Source organism: Sinohyriopsis cumingii, chromosome 5 (genome assembly GCF_028554795.1).
Source record: "Sinohyriopsis cumingii isolate HCF-2022 chromosome 5, ASM2855479v2, whole genome shotgun sequence".
NCBI lineage: Eukaryota > Metazoa > Mollusca > Bivalvia > Unionida > Unionidae > Sinohyriopsis > Sinohyriopsis cumingii.
Genome location: NC_142965.1, coordinates 20,293,352 through 20,316,894, shown reverse-complemented (window position 1 = coordinate 20,316,894; position 23,543 = coordinate 20,293,352). Strand labels below are relative to the sequence as shown.

The 23,543-nt window shown below is 32.8% G+C and overlaps 1 protein-coding gene across 1 annotated transcript in view; it reads left to right on the top strand.

The window, feature by feature from the left end:
• LOC149798748 (uncharacterized) overlaps window positions 1-23,543 on the top strand; it is a 337,174-nt gene that overhangs the window by 230,290 nt on the left and 83,341 nt on the right. Inside the window, exons 63-69 of the mRNA XM_089957621.1 lie at window positions 4,617-4,730; window positions 7,238-7,354; window positions 10,510-10,623; window positions 11,678-11,791; window positions 19,660-19,776; window positions 20,280-20,396; window positions 22,954-23,073. Coding sequence (XP_089813747.1) covers window positions 4,617-4,730; window positions 7,238-7,354; window positions 10,510-10,623; window positions 11,678-11,791; window positions 19,660-19,776; window positions 20,280-20,396; window positions 22,954-23,073 — 813 coding nt within the window. The remainder of the gene's footprint in view (window positions 1-4,616; window positions 4,731-7,237; window positions 7,355-10,509; window positions 10,624-11,677; window positions 11,792-19,659; window positions 19,777-20,279; window positions 20,397-22,953; window positions 23,074-23,543) is intronic.

Here is a 23,543-nt window from a genome sequence, read left to right as displayed (position 1 = left end):
CCTTACCATATGGTAATATACATGTTGGGTTGTAATATTAAATACAAAACTGCAAAGTTAAGATGCTACCTGATGGTAATGTATATGTTTGGTTGTAACATTAAACACAAAACTGCAAAGTAATGACCTTATCATTTGGTAATAAATATGTTGGATTGGTAATATATGTGTTGGGTTGGTAATGTATATGCTGTGTTGTAACATTAAATACAAAACTGCCAAGTAAAGACCTTACCATATGGTAATATATGTGTTGGGTGGGTGGTATATGTGTTGGGTTGGTAATGTATATGCTGTGTTGTAACATTAAATACAAAACTGCCAAGTAAAGACCTTACCATATGGTAATATATGTGTTGGGTGGGTAGTATATGTGTTGGGTTGGTAATATATGTGTTGGGTTGTAACATTAAATACAAAACTGCCAAGTAAAGACCTTACCATATGGTAATATATGTGTTGGGTGGGTAGTATATGTGTTGGGTTGGTAATATATGTGTTGGGTTGTAACATTAAATACAAAACTGCAAGAGAAAACCTGACATGATGAGGCATATACAAGCAAGTTATATCACACATTATGTTTTAAATCTTTATTGAATAATATAATGTAAAATACATCAAAATAAATCAAGAATATGTGAAGTAACAATTAGCACAGGGCATACATTAGAAACACAATTAGCACAGGGCACACATCAATAACAATTAGCACATGGCATACATCAAGAACAATTAGCACAGGGTATACATCAGTAACACATTTAGCACATGGCATACACCAGAAACACATTTAGCAAAAATTAGTCAAAATTAGCACATGGCATCAATAATTAGCACAGGGCAAACATCAGTAATGCAATTAGTGCAGGTCATACATCAGTAACACAAGTAGCAAAGGATATGCATCAAGAACAATTAGCACAGAACTTACATCAGTAACACAATTAGCACATAGTATAAATCAATAACACAATTAGCACAGGGCATACATGAATAACACAGTTATCACAGGATGGACATCAGTAACACAATTAGCACAGGATGAACATCAATAACACAATTAGCACAGGATGAACATCAATAACACAATTAGCACAGGGCATACATCATTAATAAAATTAGCACAGGGCATACATTCAATAGCACAATTAGCACAGGGCATACATCAATAACACAATTAGCACAGGGCATACATCAATAACACAGTTATCACAGGGCATACATCAATAACACAATTAGCACAGGACATAAATCAATAAGACAATTAGCACAGGGCATACATCATTAACACATTGGTCACAGGATGAACATCAGTAACACAGTCAGCACAAGACATACATCAATAATACAGCACAGGGTATACATCATTAACACAATTGTCACAGGATGAACATCAGTAACACAGTCAGCACAAGACATACATCAATAACACAATTAGCACAGGGCATACATCATTAACACAATTGTCACAGGATGAACATCAGTAACACAGTCAGCACAAGACATACATCAATAACACAATTAGTACAGGGCATACATCATTAACACAAATATATCATCATTAAAACCATGAGATTTTTAAACCATTAACATATAATGCTGTCAAAGCAGAAGAACCAACAATATCCTATACATAAATACCTGTCTGAATTAAGCAGCAAGATATTTCATAGTTTGGTATGGCACAAAATGCTGCTTAACTCATGGTCTTCTGACTTAAATATCTGATATTGTTTGGACAAATACACCCAATGTCAGGATTTATGCCATGGAAGGCAGACTGCCAATTTAGAAAATACACTCACTTTAGAATATTGTTTGGACAAATACACCCAATGTCAGGATATATGCCCTGGTAGGCAGACTGCTAATTTAGGAAATTCACTCACTTTAGAAGAAACTGCGTCTGAGAGGAATATTGTTTCCAGTTAGCTTGCTATTTCCCAGATAGGTTGTCCTCAACTAACAGAGCACTTCCAGTGGCTAGAATCCACACTTGGTTATTTTTAGACCAGGTACATATCACATTTTGCTTTTTTAGCAAATCGGGCATTATGAATTTCAATTGTTTTATAGTGTTATATAAGAAAATCCTAGTAGTTACTATTTAAATGAAACTTTACAGTAATAAATTACACATCATAAAACATTCAAGCATATTAAGTGTCTTTTAAGTTTCTTTTTTTTCCACCAATGTAAGTGGTGGATTTAAACCTCTCTAGTACACTTCCTCCACTCGATCTTATGTTGAAGAAATCTGTTGCAAGAAATTAATGCCAAAAGAACTGAATTATATTAGGTTTTTGCATATTCACAGTGGAGGAACTCAAAAGCATCTTTCATTATTTGCTATTTTGTATCCCTTGAATAATTGCATGTACAGACTGGTTTGTAGTGTCAAGACATGCAGGTGTTTAATGATTGGATGATTGTCTTTTAAAGTGCATGCTTAGTTGACTTTCTTGCAATGTATCTACTGATCAATTTAAAATAAATAAATAAATTGTCTTTTAATATTATTTATGTTTTATCTTAAGTAAAGCTCCCTCCCCCTCTTCTCTTAACTTACAAATTGTTCACCAGGAACATATCTGTCTCTGTAGGAAGGGTAATAATTAGAACACCTCACAAGCTGAAGTAACTTTGATGAAAGAAAAACATGTAAATATGTTACCAGAATTGTATTCCTTTATAAAAAGTTATGTGCTTTTCAGTGATATACCAACATGGTGTAATTATTTTGTAATTACTCACAACTGCTCAGTGTTTTAAATGCAAAGAAATTTAAATGTAACACAGACTTTGTTAATAATCTATGTTTTGAAACAAAATTAAAACAATTCACACATTGCCTGTGACAGACAACTTCTAAATCAAAGCACTGACTCATGTACTCTGTATTCATCCACTTTGTTAAGATGTAAATCCAATGGAGAATTAAAAATCATCTAAGTGGGAATGAGTGTTTAAAATTTGTTTTACAAATTTCCCAGCATTTTCCAAATATTTAAGAAAGATCCTTTTTTCTGGATAAAGTCAATCAAATAACTGAAGAGTTCAGCATAACATGTACATTTACTATCACCCTGCCTTATGGTTGCTTTTATTTCAAATATTAAGTACCGTCATAATTAGCATGGACAGGTGTCGATTGCTTCACTTTCTAGTAAATAGCTTGGAAATTTACACAAGAAAACCAAAAGAAACATTACTCTACTATGTAAAATAAAATAAATGACACAAAACTGTCTGCTTTCAAGGTCTAAATTATTGTACCATGTAATTTTCAGTTGTAGATTACTTTTCCTCTCTCTCTCTCTTTCTCTTTCTCTCTCTCTCACTCATTTATAATGTCCAGTTTACTGGCAAAGTGAAAGATGATGAGTGCATGGTCTAACAATAACCAGGAAGTCAGTATTGAGTAACTGAGTGTGTTTGTGGGTGATTTGAATTTTTAACGTAGCTATAACAATTTTTCAGTCATATCGCTATGATGTCTGCAGTGTAGCAGTTTATAGTGATGTCTAGCACTGGGGCATCATGCTGCAGACATGTAGCATGATGTCCCACCCAGTCACATTATACTGACACCAGGCCGACCAGTCCTAATACTAACCTCTTGATGCTGAGTACCAAGTGATGCAGCTCTTAGTACCATTTTTGTAAGTCTTTGGTATGACTTGGCCAGGGATCAAACCCACGACCTCCCACATCCGAGGCAGACACTCTAACCACTAGACCACCAGAGTAGTTTTGAGTAACTGAATTTATCTGTTAGAAGCATTGAATTGGCTGGGGACAGCTTATTTGGGAAATGCATTGCATTGGCTGAGGACAGCTTGTCTGGGAAATGTGTTGCATTGGCTGGGGACATCTTGTCTGGGAAATGTGTTGCATTGGCTGGGGACAGCTTGTCTGGGAACTGCATTGAATTTGCTGGGGACATTTTGTCTGGGAAAAGTGTTGCATTGGGTGGCAATAACTTGTCTGGGAAATATGTGGCAATGGCTGAGGACAACCTGTCCAGGAAATGTGTTGCATTCGCAGGTGACAACTTGTCTGGGAAATTCACTGCATTGAATAGGGACAATTTGTCTGGGAAATTTTTTGCATTGGCTGGGGACTGGAAACTATGTTCCTTTCATTCAAAGGCAGTTTTCTTGTGTACCTTCTAAGATCAAAGACTTTGAGTTTAATAAGCAGTATTTTGTTTTATACCAACCTATTTAATAACTTGCTGCTAAATTTATACAAAACAATATGACATGTATTTCTGTACATAATGCTTTTTTTTCTTTAACTTTTACCTGAACTACAGAATCTTGAGTATGTCAGTGGTGTAAAAAAATCAGCAGTTGTTTTGTTTTCTTCTAAATTGAAAATTACTTCTATTCAGGTGGTTTGAATGCCCAGGCATTTAATGGGATAAGAGAAATATGTATGTCTATAAGGCATGTATATAAACAAATTTACATATGGGAATGCATAAAAGCAATAAAATGTATTGATAAATAAAAAGAAAAGGATTTGTTTACTGAAACCGTATGCATATAGCCAGTATATGCAAATAAGTGATTTGCAATTAGATGGAATCCCTCTGTACCTCATTTCAGATATTAATGAGTGCACAGCAACACAGTGTAAGAATGGTGCAACGTGTATAAACACCTTAGGTTCATTTACTTGTACATGTGCTGCCGGATGGACTGGACCACTCTGTGATAAAGGTTTGTACCTTTTATTTTATAATTGCAAATGCTTGCTTGTATATTTGATGCCAAGTACTTTGTTGCAAATTATTTAATGATACAAATTTGTATCTATATTCTTTGAAAATATTTTTCACATGTAAAAGAATATTTACAATGATATATATTTGTTATTCTTAATATTAAATTTATTACTGCATATTATGCTTGTAGGTTATAAAGACATTGTATGAATACAATTCTTGTATAGATGTAATAATATTGCTGGTTCTGTGTAAGGAAATTGGCACTAAATAGCATATTGTATATGTCATCAAATGGCAAGTACATCACCATTGTGTACATCATGGTATGGAATGTACATTACCATTGTGTACATCATGATAAGGAATGTACATTACCATTGTGTACATCATGATAAGGAATGTACATTACCACTGTGTACATCATGGTATGGAATGTACATTACCATTGTGTACATCATGGTATGGAATGTACATTACCATTGTGTACATCATGATAAGGAATGTACATTACCATTGTGTACATCATGGTATGGAATGTACATTACCATTGTGTACATCATGGTATGGAATGTACATTACCATTGTGTACATCATGGTATGGAATGTACATTACCATTGTGTGCATCATGATAAGGAAAGTACATTTCCATTATGTACATCATGATAAGGAATGTACATTACCATTGTGTACATCATAAAGACAGTATATTACCACTGTGTGTTGTAATTCCAGTGAAAATTAATTTAAATTGATCCACTCAAATGAAAAACTGGACACAACAATAAGACTGATTTTCCTTCAAGTTGTTAAGGCAAGAATGAGTACTTTCTCAAGTAACCCTAGGATATAGTATTTAAGCCCCGGTGTAAATCAGTCTACTCTGTAAAACATTCAATGTTGTCAACAGCTTTAGGAATTTCAAAGTGGAAATCTGTCATCTTTGACCCAGACCCAAATAAACATGTTTACCTCCATTGACAATGATCTGAATATTTAATCCACAATCATAGAGAACATTTTGGCTAAGTATTCTGTTGCTTACAAAATAAAAATGTCATGGCTTGGTACATTATAAACTTGATTATGGACAAGTACAATATAAAAAAGTTATAACATTTAATCATTAAGAAAAGCCAACAAATAATGCAAATTAAATATACAAAATATACAAATTAAATATACAAATATGCAAACTAAATATACAAATTAAATATACAAATATACAAATTAAATATACAAATATACAAATTAAATATACAAATATGCAAAGTAACATACAAATATGCAAATTAAATATACAAATGTACAAATTAAATATACAGATATACAAATTAAATATACACATATGCAAATTAAACATACAAATATGCAAATTAAATATACAAATGTACAAATTAAACATACAAATATGCAAATTAAATATACACATATGCAAATTAACATACAAATATGCAAATTAAATATACAAATGTACAAATTAAATATACAGATATACAAATTAAATATTCACATATGCAAATTAAACATACAAATATGCAAATTAAATATACAAATGTACAAATTAAATATACAAATATGCAAATTAAATCTACAAATATGCAAATTAAATATAAAAATAATACAAATTAAATATACATAACAACAGTAAATAGGCATGCACTGGCCATTTGGTATTTTTATTCCTAAAATAAGTGCATGCATGTATGTGCGTGAATAAAGGTTCAATTATAATGTATAAAATTTGCTCATCAGTCAATTTCAGGATTCATTATTTGGCATGATTGATTATCTATTAACCTTAATCTGATCCTAGCTGTTAATCAACCAGTTTGCAATATCTTGTTAAAATCAATGACCATGAGTATTCAGATGTGATAGATATTTGCATTGTCATGTATATTACTATTAATAAACATGCTGACAGCATATAACCTTCATTGTTTCTTCCACTGAACAGTCCTAACAAATTGCATAGACCCAGATATGCTCCTGCATTATGCAGTGGCAGATCTGTGTTGTTGCATTTTGGAATTGGATCTAACTAGCACATGATATATGGAACTGTGAGGCATCAATGTTTTCTTTCCCAGAGTTTACAATATGATATATGGAACTGTTAGGCATAAATGCTTTCTTTCCCAGAGTTTGCAATATGATATATGAAACTGTTAGGCATAACTGCTTTCTTTCCCAGAGTTTGCAATATGATATATGGAACTGTTAGGCAGCAATGCTTTTTTCCCCAGAGTTTGCAATCTATAAGTAGACTTTCTTTAATGTAGTATTTCAATTTTGCTTTTCTTGTGTGTGTTATGTGCCACACTTTGATGGGCACGTGGTCTATTTAGAAATCCCAAACTGATTTGGTATTAATTACAGGTTAATACATGGGAACACATTGACTTTTGGTCATGAAGCACAGTAAAGGAAAATTGAAGTCAGTATGTTTATCATTACTATGAAGCCATCTTTATTAATTATGTTCTTTTGTTCTGTAGACATTAATGAATGCAGCAACAATTCAACATGTAAAAATGGTGGCACATGTGTCAACACACCTGGATCATTCAGTTGCTTCTGCCTTACTGGTTGGACAGGGGAACAATGTGATAAAGGTAGAGAACAATTTATTGGCCTTATGCAGATAAAAACTGTATATTTACATGTGTATATTGCTGTCTATACAGCATAGATATGGGCAGATCAGGGTCCATTATTTATTATCCCAAGTACTCCTAAGAAACTGCATTGACTCAGATCTGTTGATGCATTTTGTGATGGCAGATCTGTGTCAGAGCAGTTTGCAGTTAAACTCCACTTTTAAATGAGTATATACAGTACTTATTCCCCTCTGGTGCTTATAAGTAATAATTGAATGAAAATTAAAGGATATTGCTTTACCAGTTTAACAATGTTCTTAAACAGTTTTCATGGTTCTGGTAATTTGCTCTATCCATGCATTTAAAATGTATCTAATAACAGATTTTTTTATGGCTTAAAATGATATAAATAAATTAGTATTTTGTCTTTTCTTTGTACATCCTTTATAGAAGCATCACTTGAGAAAATATTATAAACCTTCACCTAGTCTTTTTTTTAATTAATTATATGAGTTTGAGATCACCTGTCTCTGGAGACCATAATTCCAATCTGATTTTGATCAAACATTTAAGATATGCTTATATCATAAAAACCTTGGACAAGTGAAATAATGAGCAAGATTGATACTTACTATTGAGGTCATCTTGCATCTCACTGACTCAGCTTTTTGCCCATCTTGCATCTCACTGACTCAGCTTTTTGCCCATCTTGCATCTCACTGACTCAGCTTTTTGCCCATCTTGCATCTCACTCACTCAGCTTTTTGCCCATCTGGAAGCCATATTTCTGATCATTAATGAGTGGGATCCATGTATATTAATGAGGTGATTTTGCATCTGACCCTGTTACCAATTTGATAATGATCAGAATCCATGTATGATAATGAGCTCCTGGATGAATTTGATTATGAGCATGATCCCCATGCATGATAATGAGTTGATCTTGCTTCTGATTGGTTGAGCTTGTTATCACTCTGTAAGCCATATTTTTAATTTATTGTTTATCCATTTTCAAATATACACATGCATGATCATGTTCTCCCATCATTTCAATGATTATGATTGAAATTGATTCATAATAGTGATGTGACCTTGCTTGAATTGACTAGTTTGTTAACATGCTTGTAAAGTCATGTTGTTTGTGATAGGTTGATACAATATTACCAGATCAGAAATTACCTTTCTGAAGTCATGTTGTTTGTGATAGGTTGATACAATATTACCAGATCAGAAATTACCTTTCTGAAGTCATGTTGTTTGTGATTGGTTGACACACTATTACCAGATCAGAAATTACCTTTCTGAAGTCATGTTGTTTGTGATTGGTTGACACACTATTACCAGATCAGAAATTACCTTTCTGAAGTCATGTTGTTTGTGATTGGTTGACACACTATTACCAGATCAGAAATTACCTTTCTGAAGTCATGTTGTTTGTGATTGGTTGACACACTATTACCAGATCAGAAATTACCTTTCTGAAGTCATGTTGTTTGTGATAGGTTGATGCAGTATTACCAGATTAGAAATGACCTTTCTAAATTTCAACCATTTTACTGTCAGAGTAAATAACATGCCATTGTATGTTGTTATGATAGATGGCATGTCAGTGTATGCTGTCAGAGCAGATGACATGTCAGTGTATGCTGTCAGTGTAGATGACATGTTAGTGTATGCTGTCAGAGTAGATGACATGTCAGATTATGCTTACACAATCTAAAATAGATGGAATGGTGGACAGGTGGACCATAACTGAAATTGCTCATTCACCCAACACTCATGTACCACTAGCTGGACTGAATGACAGGTGAACTGTGTATATGATACATTATAGCATAAGAAGAACTACTAAAGAAGTAATCTCAAACTCTTTAATTAACAACTATTTAGCATTATAAAACAGTACATAAATATACATCTTTGGTATTCCTTGGGTCTCACCCTCCACTGCATGAGGTTAGTTGTGGTAAAATGGTAGAGAAGCAACTATGAGGCGGAATCACCAGTCTGACTGATGTCAGGGTCGAATGGCCAACATGTCCTATCTATGAGGCAGAATTGCTAGTATGACTGATGTCCAGGCAGAATTGCTGATGTCTGAGGTGGACTCACCAATATGACTGATTGACATATATGTTAAGGCAAAATTGCCACTGTATTGAGGCAGAGTCGCCACAACTTGTTATGTCTGTAAGTCAGGTGGATTGGGGACAGACTGCCCAATGATGGTGAATACCACTGGAGAAGATACGGCAAGAGCAGCCAATTAGTATGAGGGGTCTGGTTACCAGAGATAGTGGAAATAGTAAGCTGGTGGGAGGTTAATCATAAGACCTGTAAGTGATGGGTGACCCAGATGTAACAGAACTGCAGGTGGCAGTTGGGGCGGTGGAGGATACGAAAACAAAAAGAGACCACTCTCAGCTCTGATCACTTGTAAAGTGAATGACTGCTGTCAGCTATCTCAGCGCAGCAGACTCTTGTCTCTGATTGGCTGATAGTCATTCCAACTTAGTGTGCATGTCCATTGAACTGACTTTGAACCTACCCACATAACCGGCCCTGACTGGAATCCATTCTTTGTGTAAACATCATTTATTACATTAAACACCTATATACTGTCAGAATAGATGACATGTCATTTTATGCTTTTAGAGTAGATGACATGTCAGTGTATACTGTCATAGTTGATGACTTGTCAGTGTATACAGTCAGAGTTGATGACATATCAGTGTATACTGTTAGAGTAAATGACATGTCATTGAATGCCATCAGTAGATGACATGTCATTGTATGCCATCAAAGTAGATTACATGTCACTGTATGCTGTTAGAGTAGATGGTATGTCAGTGTATACTGTCAGATAACATGTCTTTTTTATACTGGCAGAGTATATGATATGTCAGTGTATACTGTCAGAGTAGATTACATGTCATTGTATACTATCAAAGTTGTTGACATGTCCTTGTATGCAGTCAGAGTAGATGACATATCAGTATATGCTAGCTTCTTCTGAAGTAGATTTAGGCAATGCAAATTTTGCTATCATGGTATTTTAATTGCCTGTCTATTCACATTATATAATCTATGTAAGTTACCAAGAATGACCCTTTCTTTTTTTAAATGAAAGGCCCTGAAATTATGACATACGATTTTTTTTACTAACACAGATGTCAATGAATGCCTTGGAACCCCATGCTTGAATGGAGGAACATGTCAAAATCTTCCAGGCTTCTACAATTGTACCTGTCCGAAAAACTTCACTGGAAAAAATTGTGAAAGTGGTAAGTGTTCAGTTTGAGGATCAATCATGAGATGACATTATAGCTACTTTTTTTGTAGATTTTGTGATCATAAAGGTGACTTTGCTATTTTTGATCAATTTCAATGGATAAGATTTCATTAGAGCAATAAAACACATAGGTCTTATGATCATTTCATGTTGTTCATTTGCAAATGGTAAACATGCAAGTTGCCCAGAATGCAAACAAGCACACATTTTTCTGTAGCTTACAATTTTCACATCAAATGGGATAAGAACAAAAACTAATAAGTGTGGATATATCTTAAAACTGATAATATTAATGCTGTATTAATCATTATAAATATATTGATTCAGTTAATCACTATTAATAATAAATAATACTAATAATAATAACTTCATTTTAGGAGGTTAATTTGGTTATAAAGAACTAATCTACCTTGAGACCCTCCGTTATATGTAGTATTTACACAACAGAAAATATATGCATATAAACACCGTGTTCACACCTAAACACTGAACATGCACAAAAAAACACATACACAACACATGTTTTAACCTGCATCTCTGCACTTAAACTGATCAGCCAGTTTAAAATAAGTGCAGAAAATACCATGTAAACATGTTTAGAAGTCTTGTCCAGCTGCAAACAATAAAGACCCTGATTTGACAGCATGTTATGCATAGTTATGGGGTCTTTGTTGTTAGTTCTATTGATTACTCCCAGCAAACTGTATAGACCCTGGTCTACTGGTGCTTTATGTGATGGAAACTGAGTCTTTGTAGTTGGGCGTGGCTTCTGTAAGTGAGTATATATTGTATCTGCCATACAGTATTTCTGTTTTCACACCTCAGAATAAAAATACATAACATGGAATATGGAAAGTATTAACGCACCAGTGTAAATAAGTGTATATTGAAAGTAAGTGAAACGATGAACTTGAATAATTTTGTACCAAAATTAAGTGCATGTCTGTGTACATAAGATAACTGAAGTCTAAAACATAAAATTTGCTTGCCTAATACTGGTTCAGAAAATGTCAGAATGTATGAATGTTTAATTTAACTTATTATAGATGTCAACGAGTGTCTGACACTACCATGTACAAATGGATCCACATGTCTCAATGTTTTTGGAAGCTACGTATGTAAATGTCAGCCTGGATTTACTGGTGTTAACTGTGAAAGTGGTAAGCTCTGTTTTGCATATTACCACCTTTTTAAGATTATTATTATACATATTTATTTTTCAGATTATTATTGTTATATATATATATATATATATATATATATATATATATATATATATATATATATATATATATATATATATATATAATTTTCAGATTATTATTGTTATATATATTTATTTTGTATTGTTTAGTAGTTTTTTTTCTCCATGATTATACGTTAAATATAATTGTATTTTGGATTTGACCATGTCCAAAATTAAGTTCTTGTTATACCTGACCAGTACCATCTGTTTTGTGGACAAAAGAATATGTGGCTAATATTTTCCCTATTATTGTGGATTCAGTATTCAGATTATTATTGATGTAAACATATTTGTCTTAGTCTGAGTCTGGGACTTTGGAATTCCCCATACAATAACCTGGTCTAACTTGTGAGAGACATTAACTTGGAATTATAGTCAATTCCAACATGGACGTCTTGGATTATATTGTTGTGATTCATCGAAAGATTGTTGGTACATCTCCACATCAAAGGCCACTACAGCACATCAACACATTTAAAGTTGAAACTATTTTGGAACACCACCAGAATTAATAAGAACTTTATTCATCGGACTTGTGATAGAACTTATTGGACCTTTCTTGATTTAATCAGAATACTGTAAGTTTTTTTTAAATTTTCACTTTGTATTCCAGAGATGTAAATTATTTGATGCATTTTACAAAACTTGTTGGGGCCCTGAGTGGCTGAGTGGTCTAAAGTGCTCACCATTACGGATCACTGCCATCTCAATATTTGTGTGGGTTCAAGTCTTAGGCTCGTCTAACATGGATACATGAGAAAGCCTGCCAGTAGCTTCTCATGGGTTGTTGGTTCTTCCTGGGGGTTTTCTGGGTTCTTCTTCCATCAGTTTTGCTGGCCACCATGTATAGCCTATCTTGTGCTGAAAAATGGCATTAAACCCTACAACAACAACAACAACAAAAGTTGTTGGCTTTCACTCTTTTCTGTTACTTAGTTTAAGACCATAATATTATACATTTATCATTTCTTCCATATTGATTTTTGCACCATCAAATGGACAAATTTTAAATTGCAGTGATCCCCCTCATATACGGCCACCCATTCTGCACCGGGAAAGTGGACTTATGGGTGGCCTTTCCAGAGGGGGACTAAATATTTTGTGGGAAGTATGTGTAATGTACATAGTAAGAAACCTACATACTCCAAAGCATTTAATATCTTCATTTAATATCTTCGTTTAAAAGTAACATTAATTATTAAAAGGTTCTTCTTGTTATAATAATAGACTTATTTCAACTGAATATACATGTACATTAATCATTCCTATTCTTGGCGTAAGCACGATATGCAAGTGAGTATTGTTATCATGCACATTGTAAAACCATTCAAAAACGTTATTTAAATCTTGGTACATACATAATTTTCTTTCCATTTTCTCCATTTTCCCACTGCTGCTGAGTAACCTCTTTATCAGTTACGACATTGTTTTATTCGAGTCTTTTCTACATAACATTGTTTGGCAAGTCTCTCCCCCCCCACCTCACCCAATGTCGCTGAGTAGAATAACCGACTTTCTTCTAAAATAATGTCTCCATTAACAAGATGACATGTTAATGTTTGGTAATGATTTATTTGGATGTTACCTACTGTATGCAATTTAATTATGTAGATGAAACTTTTGTAGGGTGGACGAAATGCCTTCTTCATAAAGGAAGCGATAAATGTGTTGTCACATTATTTTTTGGTCTTAGTCTGTTACCCTGTTTTGTTCAATTTCTGTTTGTGTGTGTGTGTTAATGCACAAAATCCTTTTTCAGCCTATGCTGATCCTGTTATAATCTTGACAATTACGTCCAGTTGTAATCATGAAAGAGATTCGAAGAACTCGACAGATGTGTGAAGCCCAAAATTCTATCATAACATTGTTGAGCCCATTTCCTGTGAACATCGGCTTTTATAGACAATGATATAATATTAATCTTAGTGTTACATGTGCTTTAGTCAACACTTCTTTCAGTAATGGAAACTTGACATTGGGAAACATGTATCGACGATAGAGATAATTTGATTACTTACCTTACATCATGATATGAATTAATTATTAGTTCTGGATACATTTGTAATAAAAATGGAAACTTGACATTGGGAAACATGTATCAGTGATAGAGATAATTTGATTACTTACCTTACATCATGATATGAATTAATTATTAGTTCTGGATACATTTGAAATAAAAAGTGGCCACTTGTGATGGCAACATTTTACATTTTTGTACTAATATGCTGGCCACTGGTCACATTAGAGGGGTAGCCATTCTTGAGGAGTGTTTTTGAATACAAACTCATTGGTGCCAAAGGATTCTGGCCATAAAAAGCAGGTGGCCGCTGGTCAAGAGGGACATTCAAGAGGGGGACTACTGTATATGATTTAGTTGTCTGCTTAACACCCATATAACACTTTTCAGGCCTTCATACATGTGATACATTTAGAGTACATGGCTGTGAGATTTAGTAAAATATTTTGTGAAGTTTCAGCAAATTTACTGAGATCCAATATTTTTTCAAGGTTATCTGTGTGTATTGATCAAGTGAAGTAATTGGATCTAACTGTAATTGGGGTTCACTGTTAGTTTTATTGCAGACCTAATAAGCTGAAGATTGGCTAAAATATGAACACAATAATGTCAGACTGGATTTATCTGTTTTATTTCATTCACATATTTGGTGAAATATGAACACAATAATGTCAGATTGGATTTATCCTTACTTTATATCATACACAAATTGGGTGAAATACGAACACAATAATGTCAGACTAGATTTATATCTGTTTTATTTCATTCACATATTGGGTGAAATATGAACACAATAATGTCAGACTGGTTTTATCTCTGTTTTATTTCATTCACATATTGGGTGGAATATGAACACAATAATGTCAGACTGGATTTATATCTGTTTTATTTCATTTAAATATTGGGTGGAATATGAACACAATAATGTCACATTGGATTTATCTCTTTTTTATTTCATTCACATATTGGGTGGAATATGAACACAATAATGTGAAACTGGATTTATATCTGTTTTATTTCATTTAAATATTGGGTGGAATATGAACACAATAATGTCAGACTGGGTTTATCTCTGTTTTATTTCATTCACATATTGGGTGAAATATGAACACAATAATGTCAGACTGGTTTTATCCTTACTTTATATCATACACAAATTGGATGAAATATGAACACAATAATGTCAGACTAGATTTATATCTGTTTTATTTCATTCACATATTGGGTGGAATATGAACACAATAATGTCAGACTGGATTTATCTCCATTTTATTTCATTCATATATTGGGTGAAATATGAACACAATAATGTCAGATTGGATTTATCTCTGTTTTATTTCATTCACATATTGGGTGGAATATGAACACAATGTCAGACTGGTTTTATCTCTGTTTTATTTCATTCACATATTGGGTGGAATATGAACACAATAATGTCAGACTGGATTATCTCCATTTTATTTCATTCACATGTTGGGTGAAATATGAACACCATAATGTCAGACTGGTTTTATCTCTGTTTTATTTCATTCACATATTGGGTGAAATATGAACACAATAATGTCAGACTGGATTTATCTCCATTTTATTTCATTCACATATTGGGTGAAATATGAACACAATAATGTCAGACTGGATTTATCTCTTTTTTATTTCATTCACATATTGGGTGGAATATGAACACAGTAATGTGAGACTGGATTTATCTGTTTTATTTCATTCACATATTGGGTGAAATATGAACACAATAATGTCAGACTGGTTTTATCCTTACTTTATATCATACACAAATTGGATGAAATATGAACACAATAATGTCAGACTGGATTTATCTCTGTTTTATTTCATTCATGTATTGGGTGAAATATGTATACAATAATGTCAGACTGGTTTTATCCCTATTTTATGTCATAGACATATTGGGTGAAATATAAACACAGTTATGTCAGACTGGTTTTTTCCCTATTTTATTTCATATACAGATTAGGTGAAATAGGAACACAATGTCAGACTGGTTTTATAACCATTTTATTTCATATAAAATATTAGATTGGGTGAAATATGAACACAATGTCAGACTGATTTTATCCCTATTTTATTTCACATACAGATTTACTTAGAAATGCAAATTACTTCAAAAACTCTTTTTTGTTTCAAAATATAATATAGGAGTGATCATGGTTGGGTATTTATCGATGTGTAAATTTTACCTAATCACTCACAAAGTAAATAAAGTCTGATGGACTTTATGTTAACTTTGTGAGTGATTAGGTAAAATTTGCACATCGATAAAAAGCCAACCATGATCATTTAATCCTTATAATTCCAATTTCATCCTTTCTTTCATCAAATCCACTTTTTCCATCAACAGTGCATTCCAATTTAAGTAGTACATACTTTTCTTTCATTTGCTGCTTCACATCGCCCCATAATACATAGCCTGTATAGAATCACACGAATATATTGACTACTGTCACAGTTATGGTTATTCAGAAACTTCATACTTTACATCTTAGGCAATGGCTACTGATGGTTTCAACACCTTTAGTTTAATTACAACAGTCTTGTTCAATTTTAGTCTGTCCCATCTGCTACATCAGATGACCATGACCTTATATAATAACAGCTGATGCGGAACAAACAAGTGTGCTAGATTAAATTTCCAATCAAACATTAAATCATATTGGATTTTATCAGTGAGCAACATGGAAATAGGAACAAAATGATGCTATCCCTTACTAACATAAAGGTAACAATTAAATAAACTGTATACAGGAATAACATTTTATATCATTCTCAACAGCGTTAATACTTGTGAAGACCCATTCAGCGATCTAATGTCAAATGAAATGTAACTACTGTCAAAGTTACGTTTATTTGGCAACTTCATACTTTACATCTTACGCAATGCTTACCCGTGGTGTCAGCACATTTATTTTCATATAAAAAATAACATTCCTTTTTAATTTTAGTATGTCCTAAACAGGAATAACATTTTATATCTTTTTCATCAGCATTAATACTTAACAAGACCCTTTCAATTTTCTAATCTGAAATTAAATGTGCAGTTGTTAAATGTAGAGTTGCTTGCAAAACCGACCATTTGTTTTGTTGCGTTGCATATTTGAGTGCTGGAGTGCTGGAAGGAATTAATGACTACACATCCAAAATAATTTAAATTAGCAAAACAATCACCTTTATGGATTATTATATACATATTTCAAAGGTGTTAAGTCACATCGGTGGAGATGGTAGTTTTACCATTTAAAACTTTATTCAGTCTTTGAATAATGTTCTCATAAATATTTGTTTTTATTTTTGTGTAAGTGGTAATATTCACCATACCACCAGCACCCACACGTTTTTTTAAATAAGCAAACAAATTTAAAATAATAATTTTTTTTTACAAAATACCATTGAAAACACCAATACCCCATTTTGTGTTTCATTTAGTTGCCTCTGGGTATTGATTTATTTCAACAGCTTTTAAGTCCTCCTCAGATAATTTCTCGAATCTTGGTTTATATCCCTCAGTGGACTCAAAATTGACTGGCCCAGTTCCCACGCTATTATTGTTGTTGTTGTAGACGGCTAGGGTGACTGAGGTCATGGGGTGCTGTGTGAGGGAATTTATCAATCTCTGTTGCTCTGTTTCATTTTCAGCATTTGTAAAATCAGTCGCATTATCGTCAAATCCATCTTCAACTGCTCCAATCACTGCTATTATTTCTTTTAGCTCCTAGTCATATAATTGTTCAAAAAACTAAAAAGCTCCACAGAAAATTGCAAAATCACCATAATCGGTCATTTTGTGCAACTATGTACCAGATGAATGCCAAATTGTAAACTATGTATTTCAATCAAGGAATATTTGAAAAATTATAAAAAGGGTATTTATTTGCTGAATAAAAAATTTAAAAGATGAAACATTCATTTCACAATGATGTGTCTGCAATGTTTATTTATATTGCAAGCAGTACAAAAACCAAAAGTAGTCCCAGAATTTATCAACGTGTAAAAAATTCCAGATCAATATCATGTGACCATTTACAGCTAATCATATTTCAGGAAATCCATTTCAGTTATAAAAATTGGAATTATAACTAAGAATAAGAAATATATTTGTTGTGAGAAATGGTAACTCATGGACTTTAACTGTGAGATGATCCAATTTCTTTCGAGATTTTGTGCACACTGAAAATTCACAATTGTGCATACAACTATTTTATCAGTTTATTTTTTTGCATCAAAAGGGACAAAAGACAAAACACACAAGTTAAAAGATTCTCAAAGCATAGTATACCTCATAAATACCCAAGGGAAAGAATGGTCAGCAAATGTCAGGTCATTCAACAATGAAAGTTTCCTGTACTTTTTTTGGTATGATTTTGTACTTCACTGTGGTAATCTGATTGGTCATTTCTGCAGTGATACTTGTATATAATTGGTTAAGCTCATTCCCACTTTGGAGGTTATATTTCTGATCAAACATAGAATAATGCTTATATTTTCAAGATCTCAGGCAGATTTGAGAATGAGAAAGATCCATGGATATTAATGAGGTGTTCATGCATTTGATGGCTGACCTTGTGAACTCTATGGAATCCATATTTCTGATAAGAATTTTTATCAGATTTGGTTTGTAAGCTTGTATCATTGAGATCTCAGATGAGTTTGATTATGAGTGACATTACACACATTAATGAAGACCCATGCTGATTAATCCACATCATGGATTCAGGCTGATTAATCAGTAATGAGGATCAAGGCTGATCAAACAGTGGAAGACCATACTGGCAACCTTCTGTTCATGAGTCCAGCACCATAAACAGTGAGCTATCCCAGCTCCATTGGGTGGGCATCTGTCCAGTACCATAAACAGTGAGCTACCCCAGCTCCTTTGGTTTGGCATCTGTCCAGTACCATAAACAGTGAGCTATCCCAGCTCCACTGGTTAGGCATCTCAGTAGTTTCCAAGTTACAACTCCAGTCAGAGGGCCACAAAAGGGTAACAATAGACCTGGTAGTCCATGGTGACTGCACAGAGCAACTAGGTTTATAATGCCAAGTACATTTATATACTTAAATATTGGGGCTATGAACAGTTTCTGAGTTGTGAATTGTGGTCTAGTCCTCAAGGGCTGGAAGAGATTCAGTGGTGGGGGATGGTTGTACATGTGACTTGTCCTTTCTATGCAGAGAGAGTATTTATATATGGTACATGGTCTAGTAAAGGGATCCCATATATATATATATATATATATATAAGTTCTATGTTCTAGTACAATGTAGCAGCTATGTGCTCCAAGCTCTTCTTTTCTTCCTATCTACAGCTGCTTCAATAGTATATAGTAGCTGCCTAGTTGAGCAATGTCAGGTTAGCTCAGGTCTATTGTTTAAGCAGAACCAGAAATCACAAACATGTCATTTAACATGCAATCTCTATAGTTTATAACCACATGCCAAATGTGACACATCATTGCACTGATGTCATAATGTAATGATTTTATATCTTTCATCTTTGCAACATTGACAGTGCAAATATGACATCCTTATGATTCAAAATCATGAATTTTGATTAGTGTTATAAAATCATGTAGGGGTCAATAGTGTTACCATCATGCATCCATCCATCTCTCTCTCTCTCTCTCTCTCTCTCTCTCTCTCTCTCTCTCTCTCTCTCTCTCATTAACTCCATTGCTGCATTGGTAATGCCACTCAGAGCTCTTGTAGGTACAAAATAATATATTCTAATTTTCATTTAGATATCAATGAATGCTCTGGGACAAATCCTTGCCAAAATGGTGGAACATGCATGAATACACCAGGGTCTTTTGAATGCATCTGTCCACCTGGGAGAACAGGAAGCACCTGCAATGGAAGTAAGAAAAGCAGCAATTATTTAGTTGCCTTAGTGAATTTCATTTCTGTGACTGTTGTCTGAAGCTATGGACTTATGTATCAAGGACTTTTTAGATATGGACTTACCTAACTAGGACCTTTCAAATCTTGATGGAGAATTGTTCAACAGATTTTATGATATTTCATTGTTGAACATTTAAGTATACAAAAATCTTTAATTGGACATATGTTAACTGACATCTTAATTAATCTTAATATCTTAATTGGACATCTGTGTTAAAAAAGGCAGATGGTTTTGTGACTTACATCTTTTAATCTCTTCCAAATTGTTCTTGGAGATAGTAAGATATCAACTAATTTGAATAATACACTCACAGAACAAAACAGTATGTAGTAATTAATGAGGATTTGCATTCTAAATCAAAACTACTACTAATAATAATAACAAGAACATCAGCAGAAAATGATAATAAAGTTAATGAACATAGTATACCAAGTTTTACTTGAACTATGTTTGTCTCAGATTCCAATGAATGCATCAACAGCAGTATATGCCAGAATGGTGGTACATGCATCGATACTGAGGGGTCATATATCTGTAACTGTCCAAACAACTGGTCTGGCACAAACTGCCAGACAGGTAAGTTACCTTCTAATGTCTTTCTGATAAAGAGTAAACAGCAGATCTTTGTAGCTGGCAATTTGTGAATATATCAAAATATAAACAATTGTATTTTACTTGGGGTTCTTGAATTCATCAAAATAAACATTGGTGTATTTTACTTGGCTTTCTTGAATCTATTTAAAAAACCCACTAGGTGTTCATTCTTGAATGCATGAAAAAAAAACACTGATTGAAATTACTTGGTTCTCTTGTATATATCAAAATATCTCCCAGTATCTTTACTAAGTGTTCCCTCTTGAATCCAAATAAAAACAAATGTATTTTACTTGGCATTATTCAATCCACCAAATAAATACAACTGTATTTAACATGGAATTATTCAATCCACCAAATAAACACAAATATAAACACAAATGTATTTTACTTGGCATTATTCAATCCACCAAATAAATACAACTGTATTTAACATGGAATTATTCAATCCACCAAATAAACACAAATATAAACACAAATGTATTTTACTTGGAATTATTCAATCCACCAAATAAACACAAATATAAACACAAATGTATTTTACTTGGCATTATTCAATCCACCAAATAAATACAACTGTATTTAGCATGCAATTATTCAATCCATCAAATAAACACAAATATAAACACAAATGTATTTTACTTGGGATTCTTCAATCCACCAAATAAACACAACTGTATTTTTAAATGGCACTCTTGAAATCATAAAAATAAACACCAGTGTGCTTTGCTTGGCATTTGTGAATTCATTAGAATCTATCAACATAAAGACAGTTATTGTACACATTAAACTAAGTCCTCATCAGAATAAATGTGCATTTTATACATTAAGTCCTCATCAAAATAAATGTGTGTATTTTACACATTAAACTCAGTCCTCATAAAAATAAATGTGTATTTTATACATTAAGTCCTCATCAAAATAAATGTGTGTATTTTACACATTAAACTCAGTCCTCATAAAAAATAAATGTGTATTTTATACATTAAGTCCTCATCAAAATAAATGTGTGTATTTTACACATTAAACTCAGTCCTCATAAAAATAAATGTGTATTTTATACATTAAGTCCTCATCAAAATAAATGTATTTTACACATTAAACTCAGTCCTCATAAAAAATAAATGTGTATTTTATACATTAAGTCCTCATTAAAATAAATGTGTGTATTTTACACATTAAACTCAGTCCATCTTCAAAATAAATGTGTGTATTTTACACATTATGCTCAGTCATCATCAAAATAAATGTGTGTATTTTACACATTAAACTAAGAATCCATCAAAACCATTTGTTATTACTTAGCATTTTAGGTCCATAAAAATCTATGAAAATAAACATTGCTGTATTTTACTTTGCATTCTAGAGTCCACCAGAGACCATCAAATAAACACAAGCATATTTTACTTGACATTCTAGAGTCCACCTCATCAAAACAAATATTTGTATTTTACATATTAAACTAAGAATCTGTTAAAACTATTTGTTATTACTTAGCATTTTAGATCCATAAAAATCAATAACAATAAACATTGCTGTATTTTACTTGGAATTTTAGAGTCCACCAGAATCCATCAAGTAAACACTGGCATATTTTACTTGGCATTCTAAAGTCCACCAGAATCCATCAAATAAATTCTAGCATATTTTACTTGGCATTATAGAGTTCATCATGATAGACAGTACTTCATTAAAACCTCATGTAATAAAGTTCACACGATTTTCCTATGCTAAAGTACCATTTGCATTTTTAGCAAGAGTGACTTTTTGTTTTCTTATTAGAGTGTCAGATATTGTTTTGTACATTTGATTTATATTGTGTGCTTGACTTTTGTCTGTGATTGAGGGTAGAGTTTTTGCCTACCAGACTTTTATCATGTTTTTAAGATATTTACTAAAAATTTGAGTTCAAGATCTGACACTGTTTATTATCTTAGAAGGTTCTGGATGTGAGCCTGTTTACAATTTGGTAGAGTTTTCCAAAATAAATGTGGGTTTTCCAGAGCAATCTATTGCCTTGTCAGTCAAATGGATATTTGTATATAAAGGGGTTTTGGTGAACAATTATTAATTCCAGTTTGTGTTCAGATAAAATTTGAGAGGAATTATTAATTTCAATTATTCATTGGAATTACAAAGTGGTGCTCATTGACTGTTTGGACTAAAACACTACTTTAAGATTTTTAGAATTCATTCAGTGATATTCTGGATTGCATCACTGTGGTACATCAAGACATTCAAGACTACTGTAATTCATTTAAAACGTTCTATACTTTTGGATTTGTGATAGGACTTTTAGGATTATTTGCGATTTAATTCACAATACTGTAAGTGTCTTTTGAATTTTCACTTTGTATTCTGTGGAGATAAAATTTTGTTAAATTTTACTTAAATTGTTGGTTTCACTTCCTGTCTGTTACATATTTTAAGTCTTAGAGTCATAACATATATGCAGAAAATATTTTTGTTTTGGTAAAAATTAGGGAAAAAAATCATTTTCTGAGTCACAATATTGGTTGGACTAAACATTTAATTTCAGATGTTGATGAATGTAGCCTTGGCCAATCACAGTGTCAGCATGGAGCAACGTGCAGAAACACACCTGGAGGCTATGAATGTATCTGTCCTGCAGGATTCACAGGCACCTTTTGTAGCTCTGGTTAGTGCAGTGAATACTTATAGGTTACTGTATTTGTATGGGAAAATATGAATGAGTTTTTTGGATGGAATACTGCATGACCTTGGGAGTGCAGTATATCCTTCTGACAAAATGAGTTCATATTTTCCCATACAAATGCAGCAACCTTTTTATTATATGCTCATTTTTTTATTCTACCTAAGGTTTAATTATATAAACAAAACACACTGCAAAAAACAACATAAATGAATGTATGCCGCATTCCAAACTAAATACACAAGCACATATTCATCATTACACAAATCAACATTATTACTGTGCACATTACTCCACCCAGATAAATTTGAACTTAGTCACATGCTCAACATAACTTTCGAAAGAAAATGGCATGTCTTCAGCTTATTAGGTCTGCAATAAAACTAACAGTGAACCCCAATTACAGTTAGATCCAATTACTTCACTTGATCAATACACACAGATAACCTTGAAAA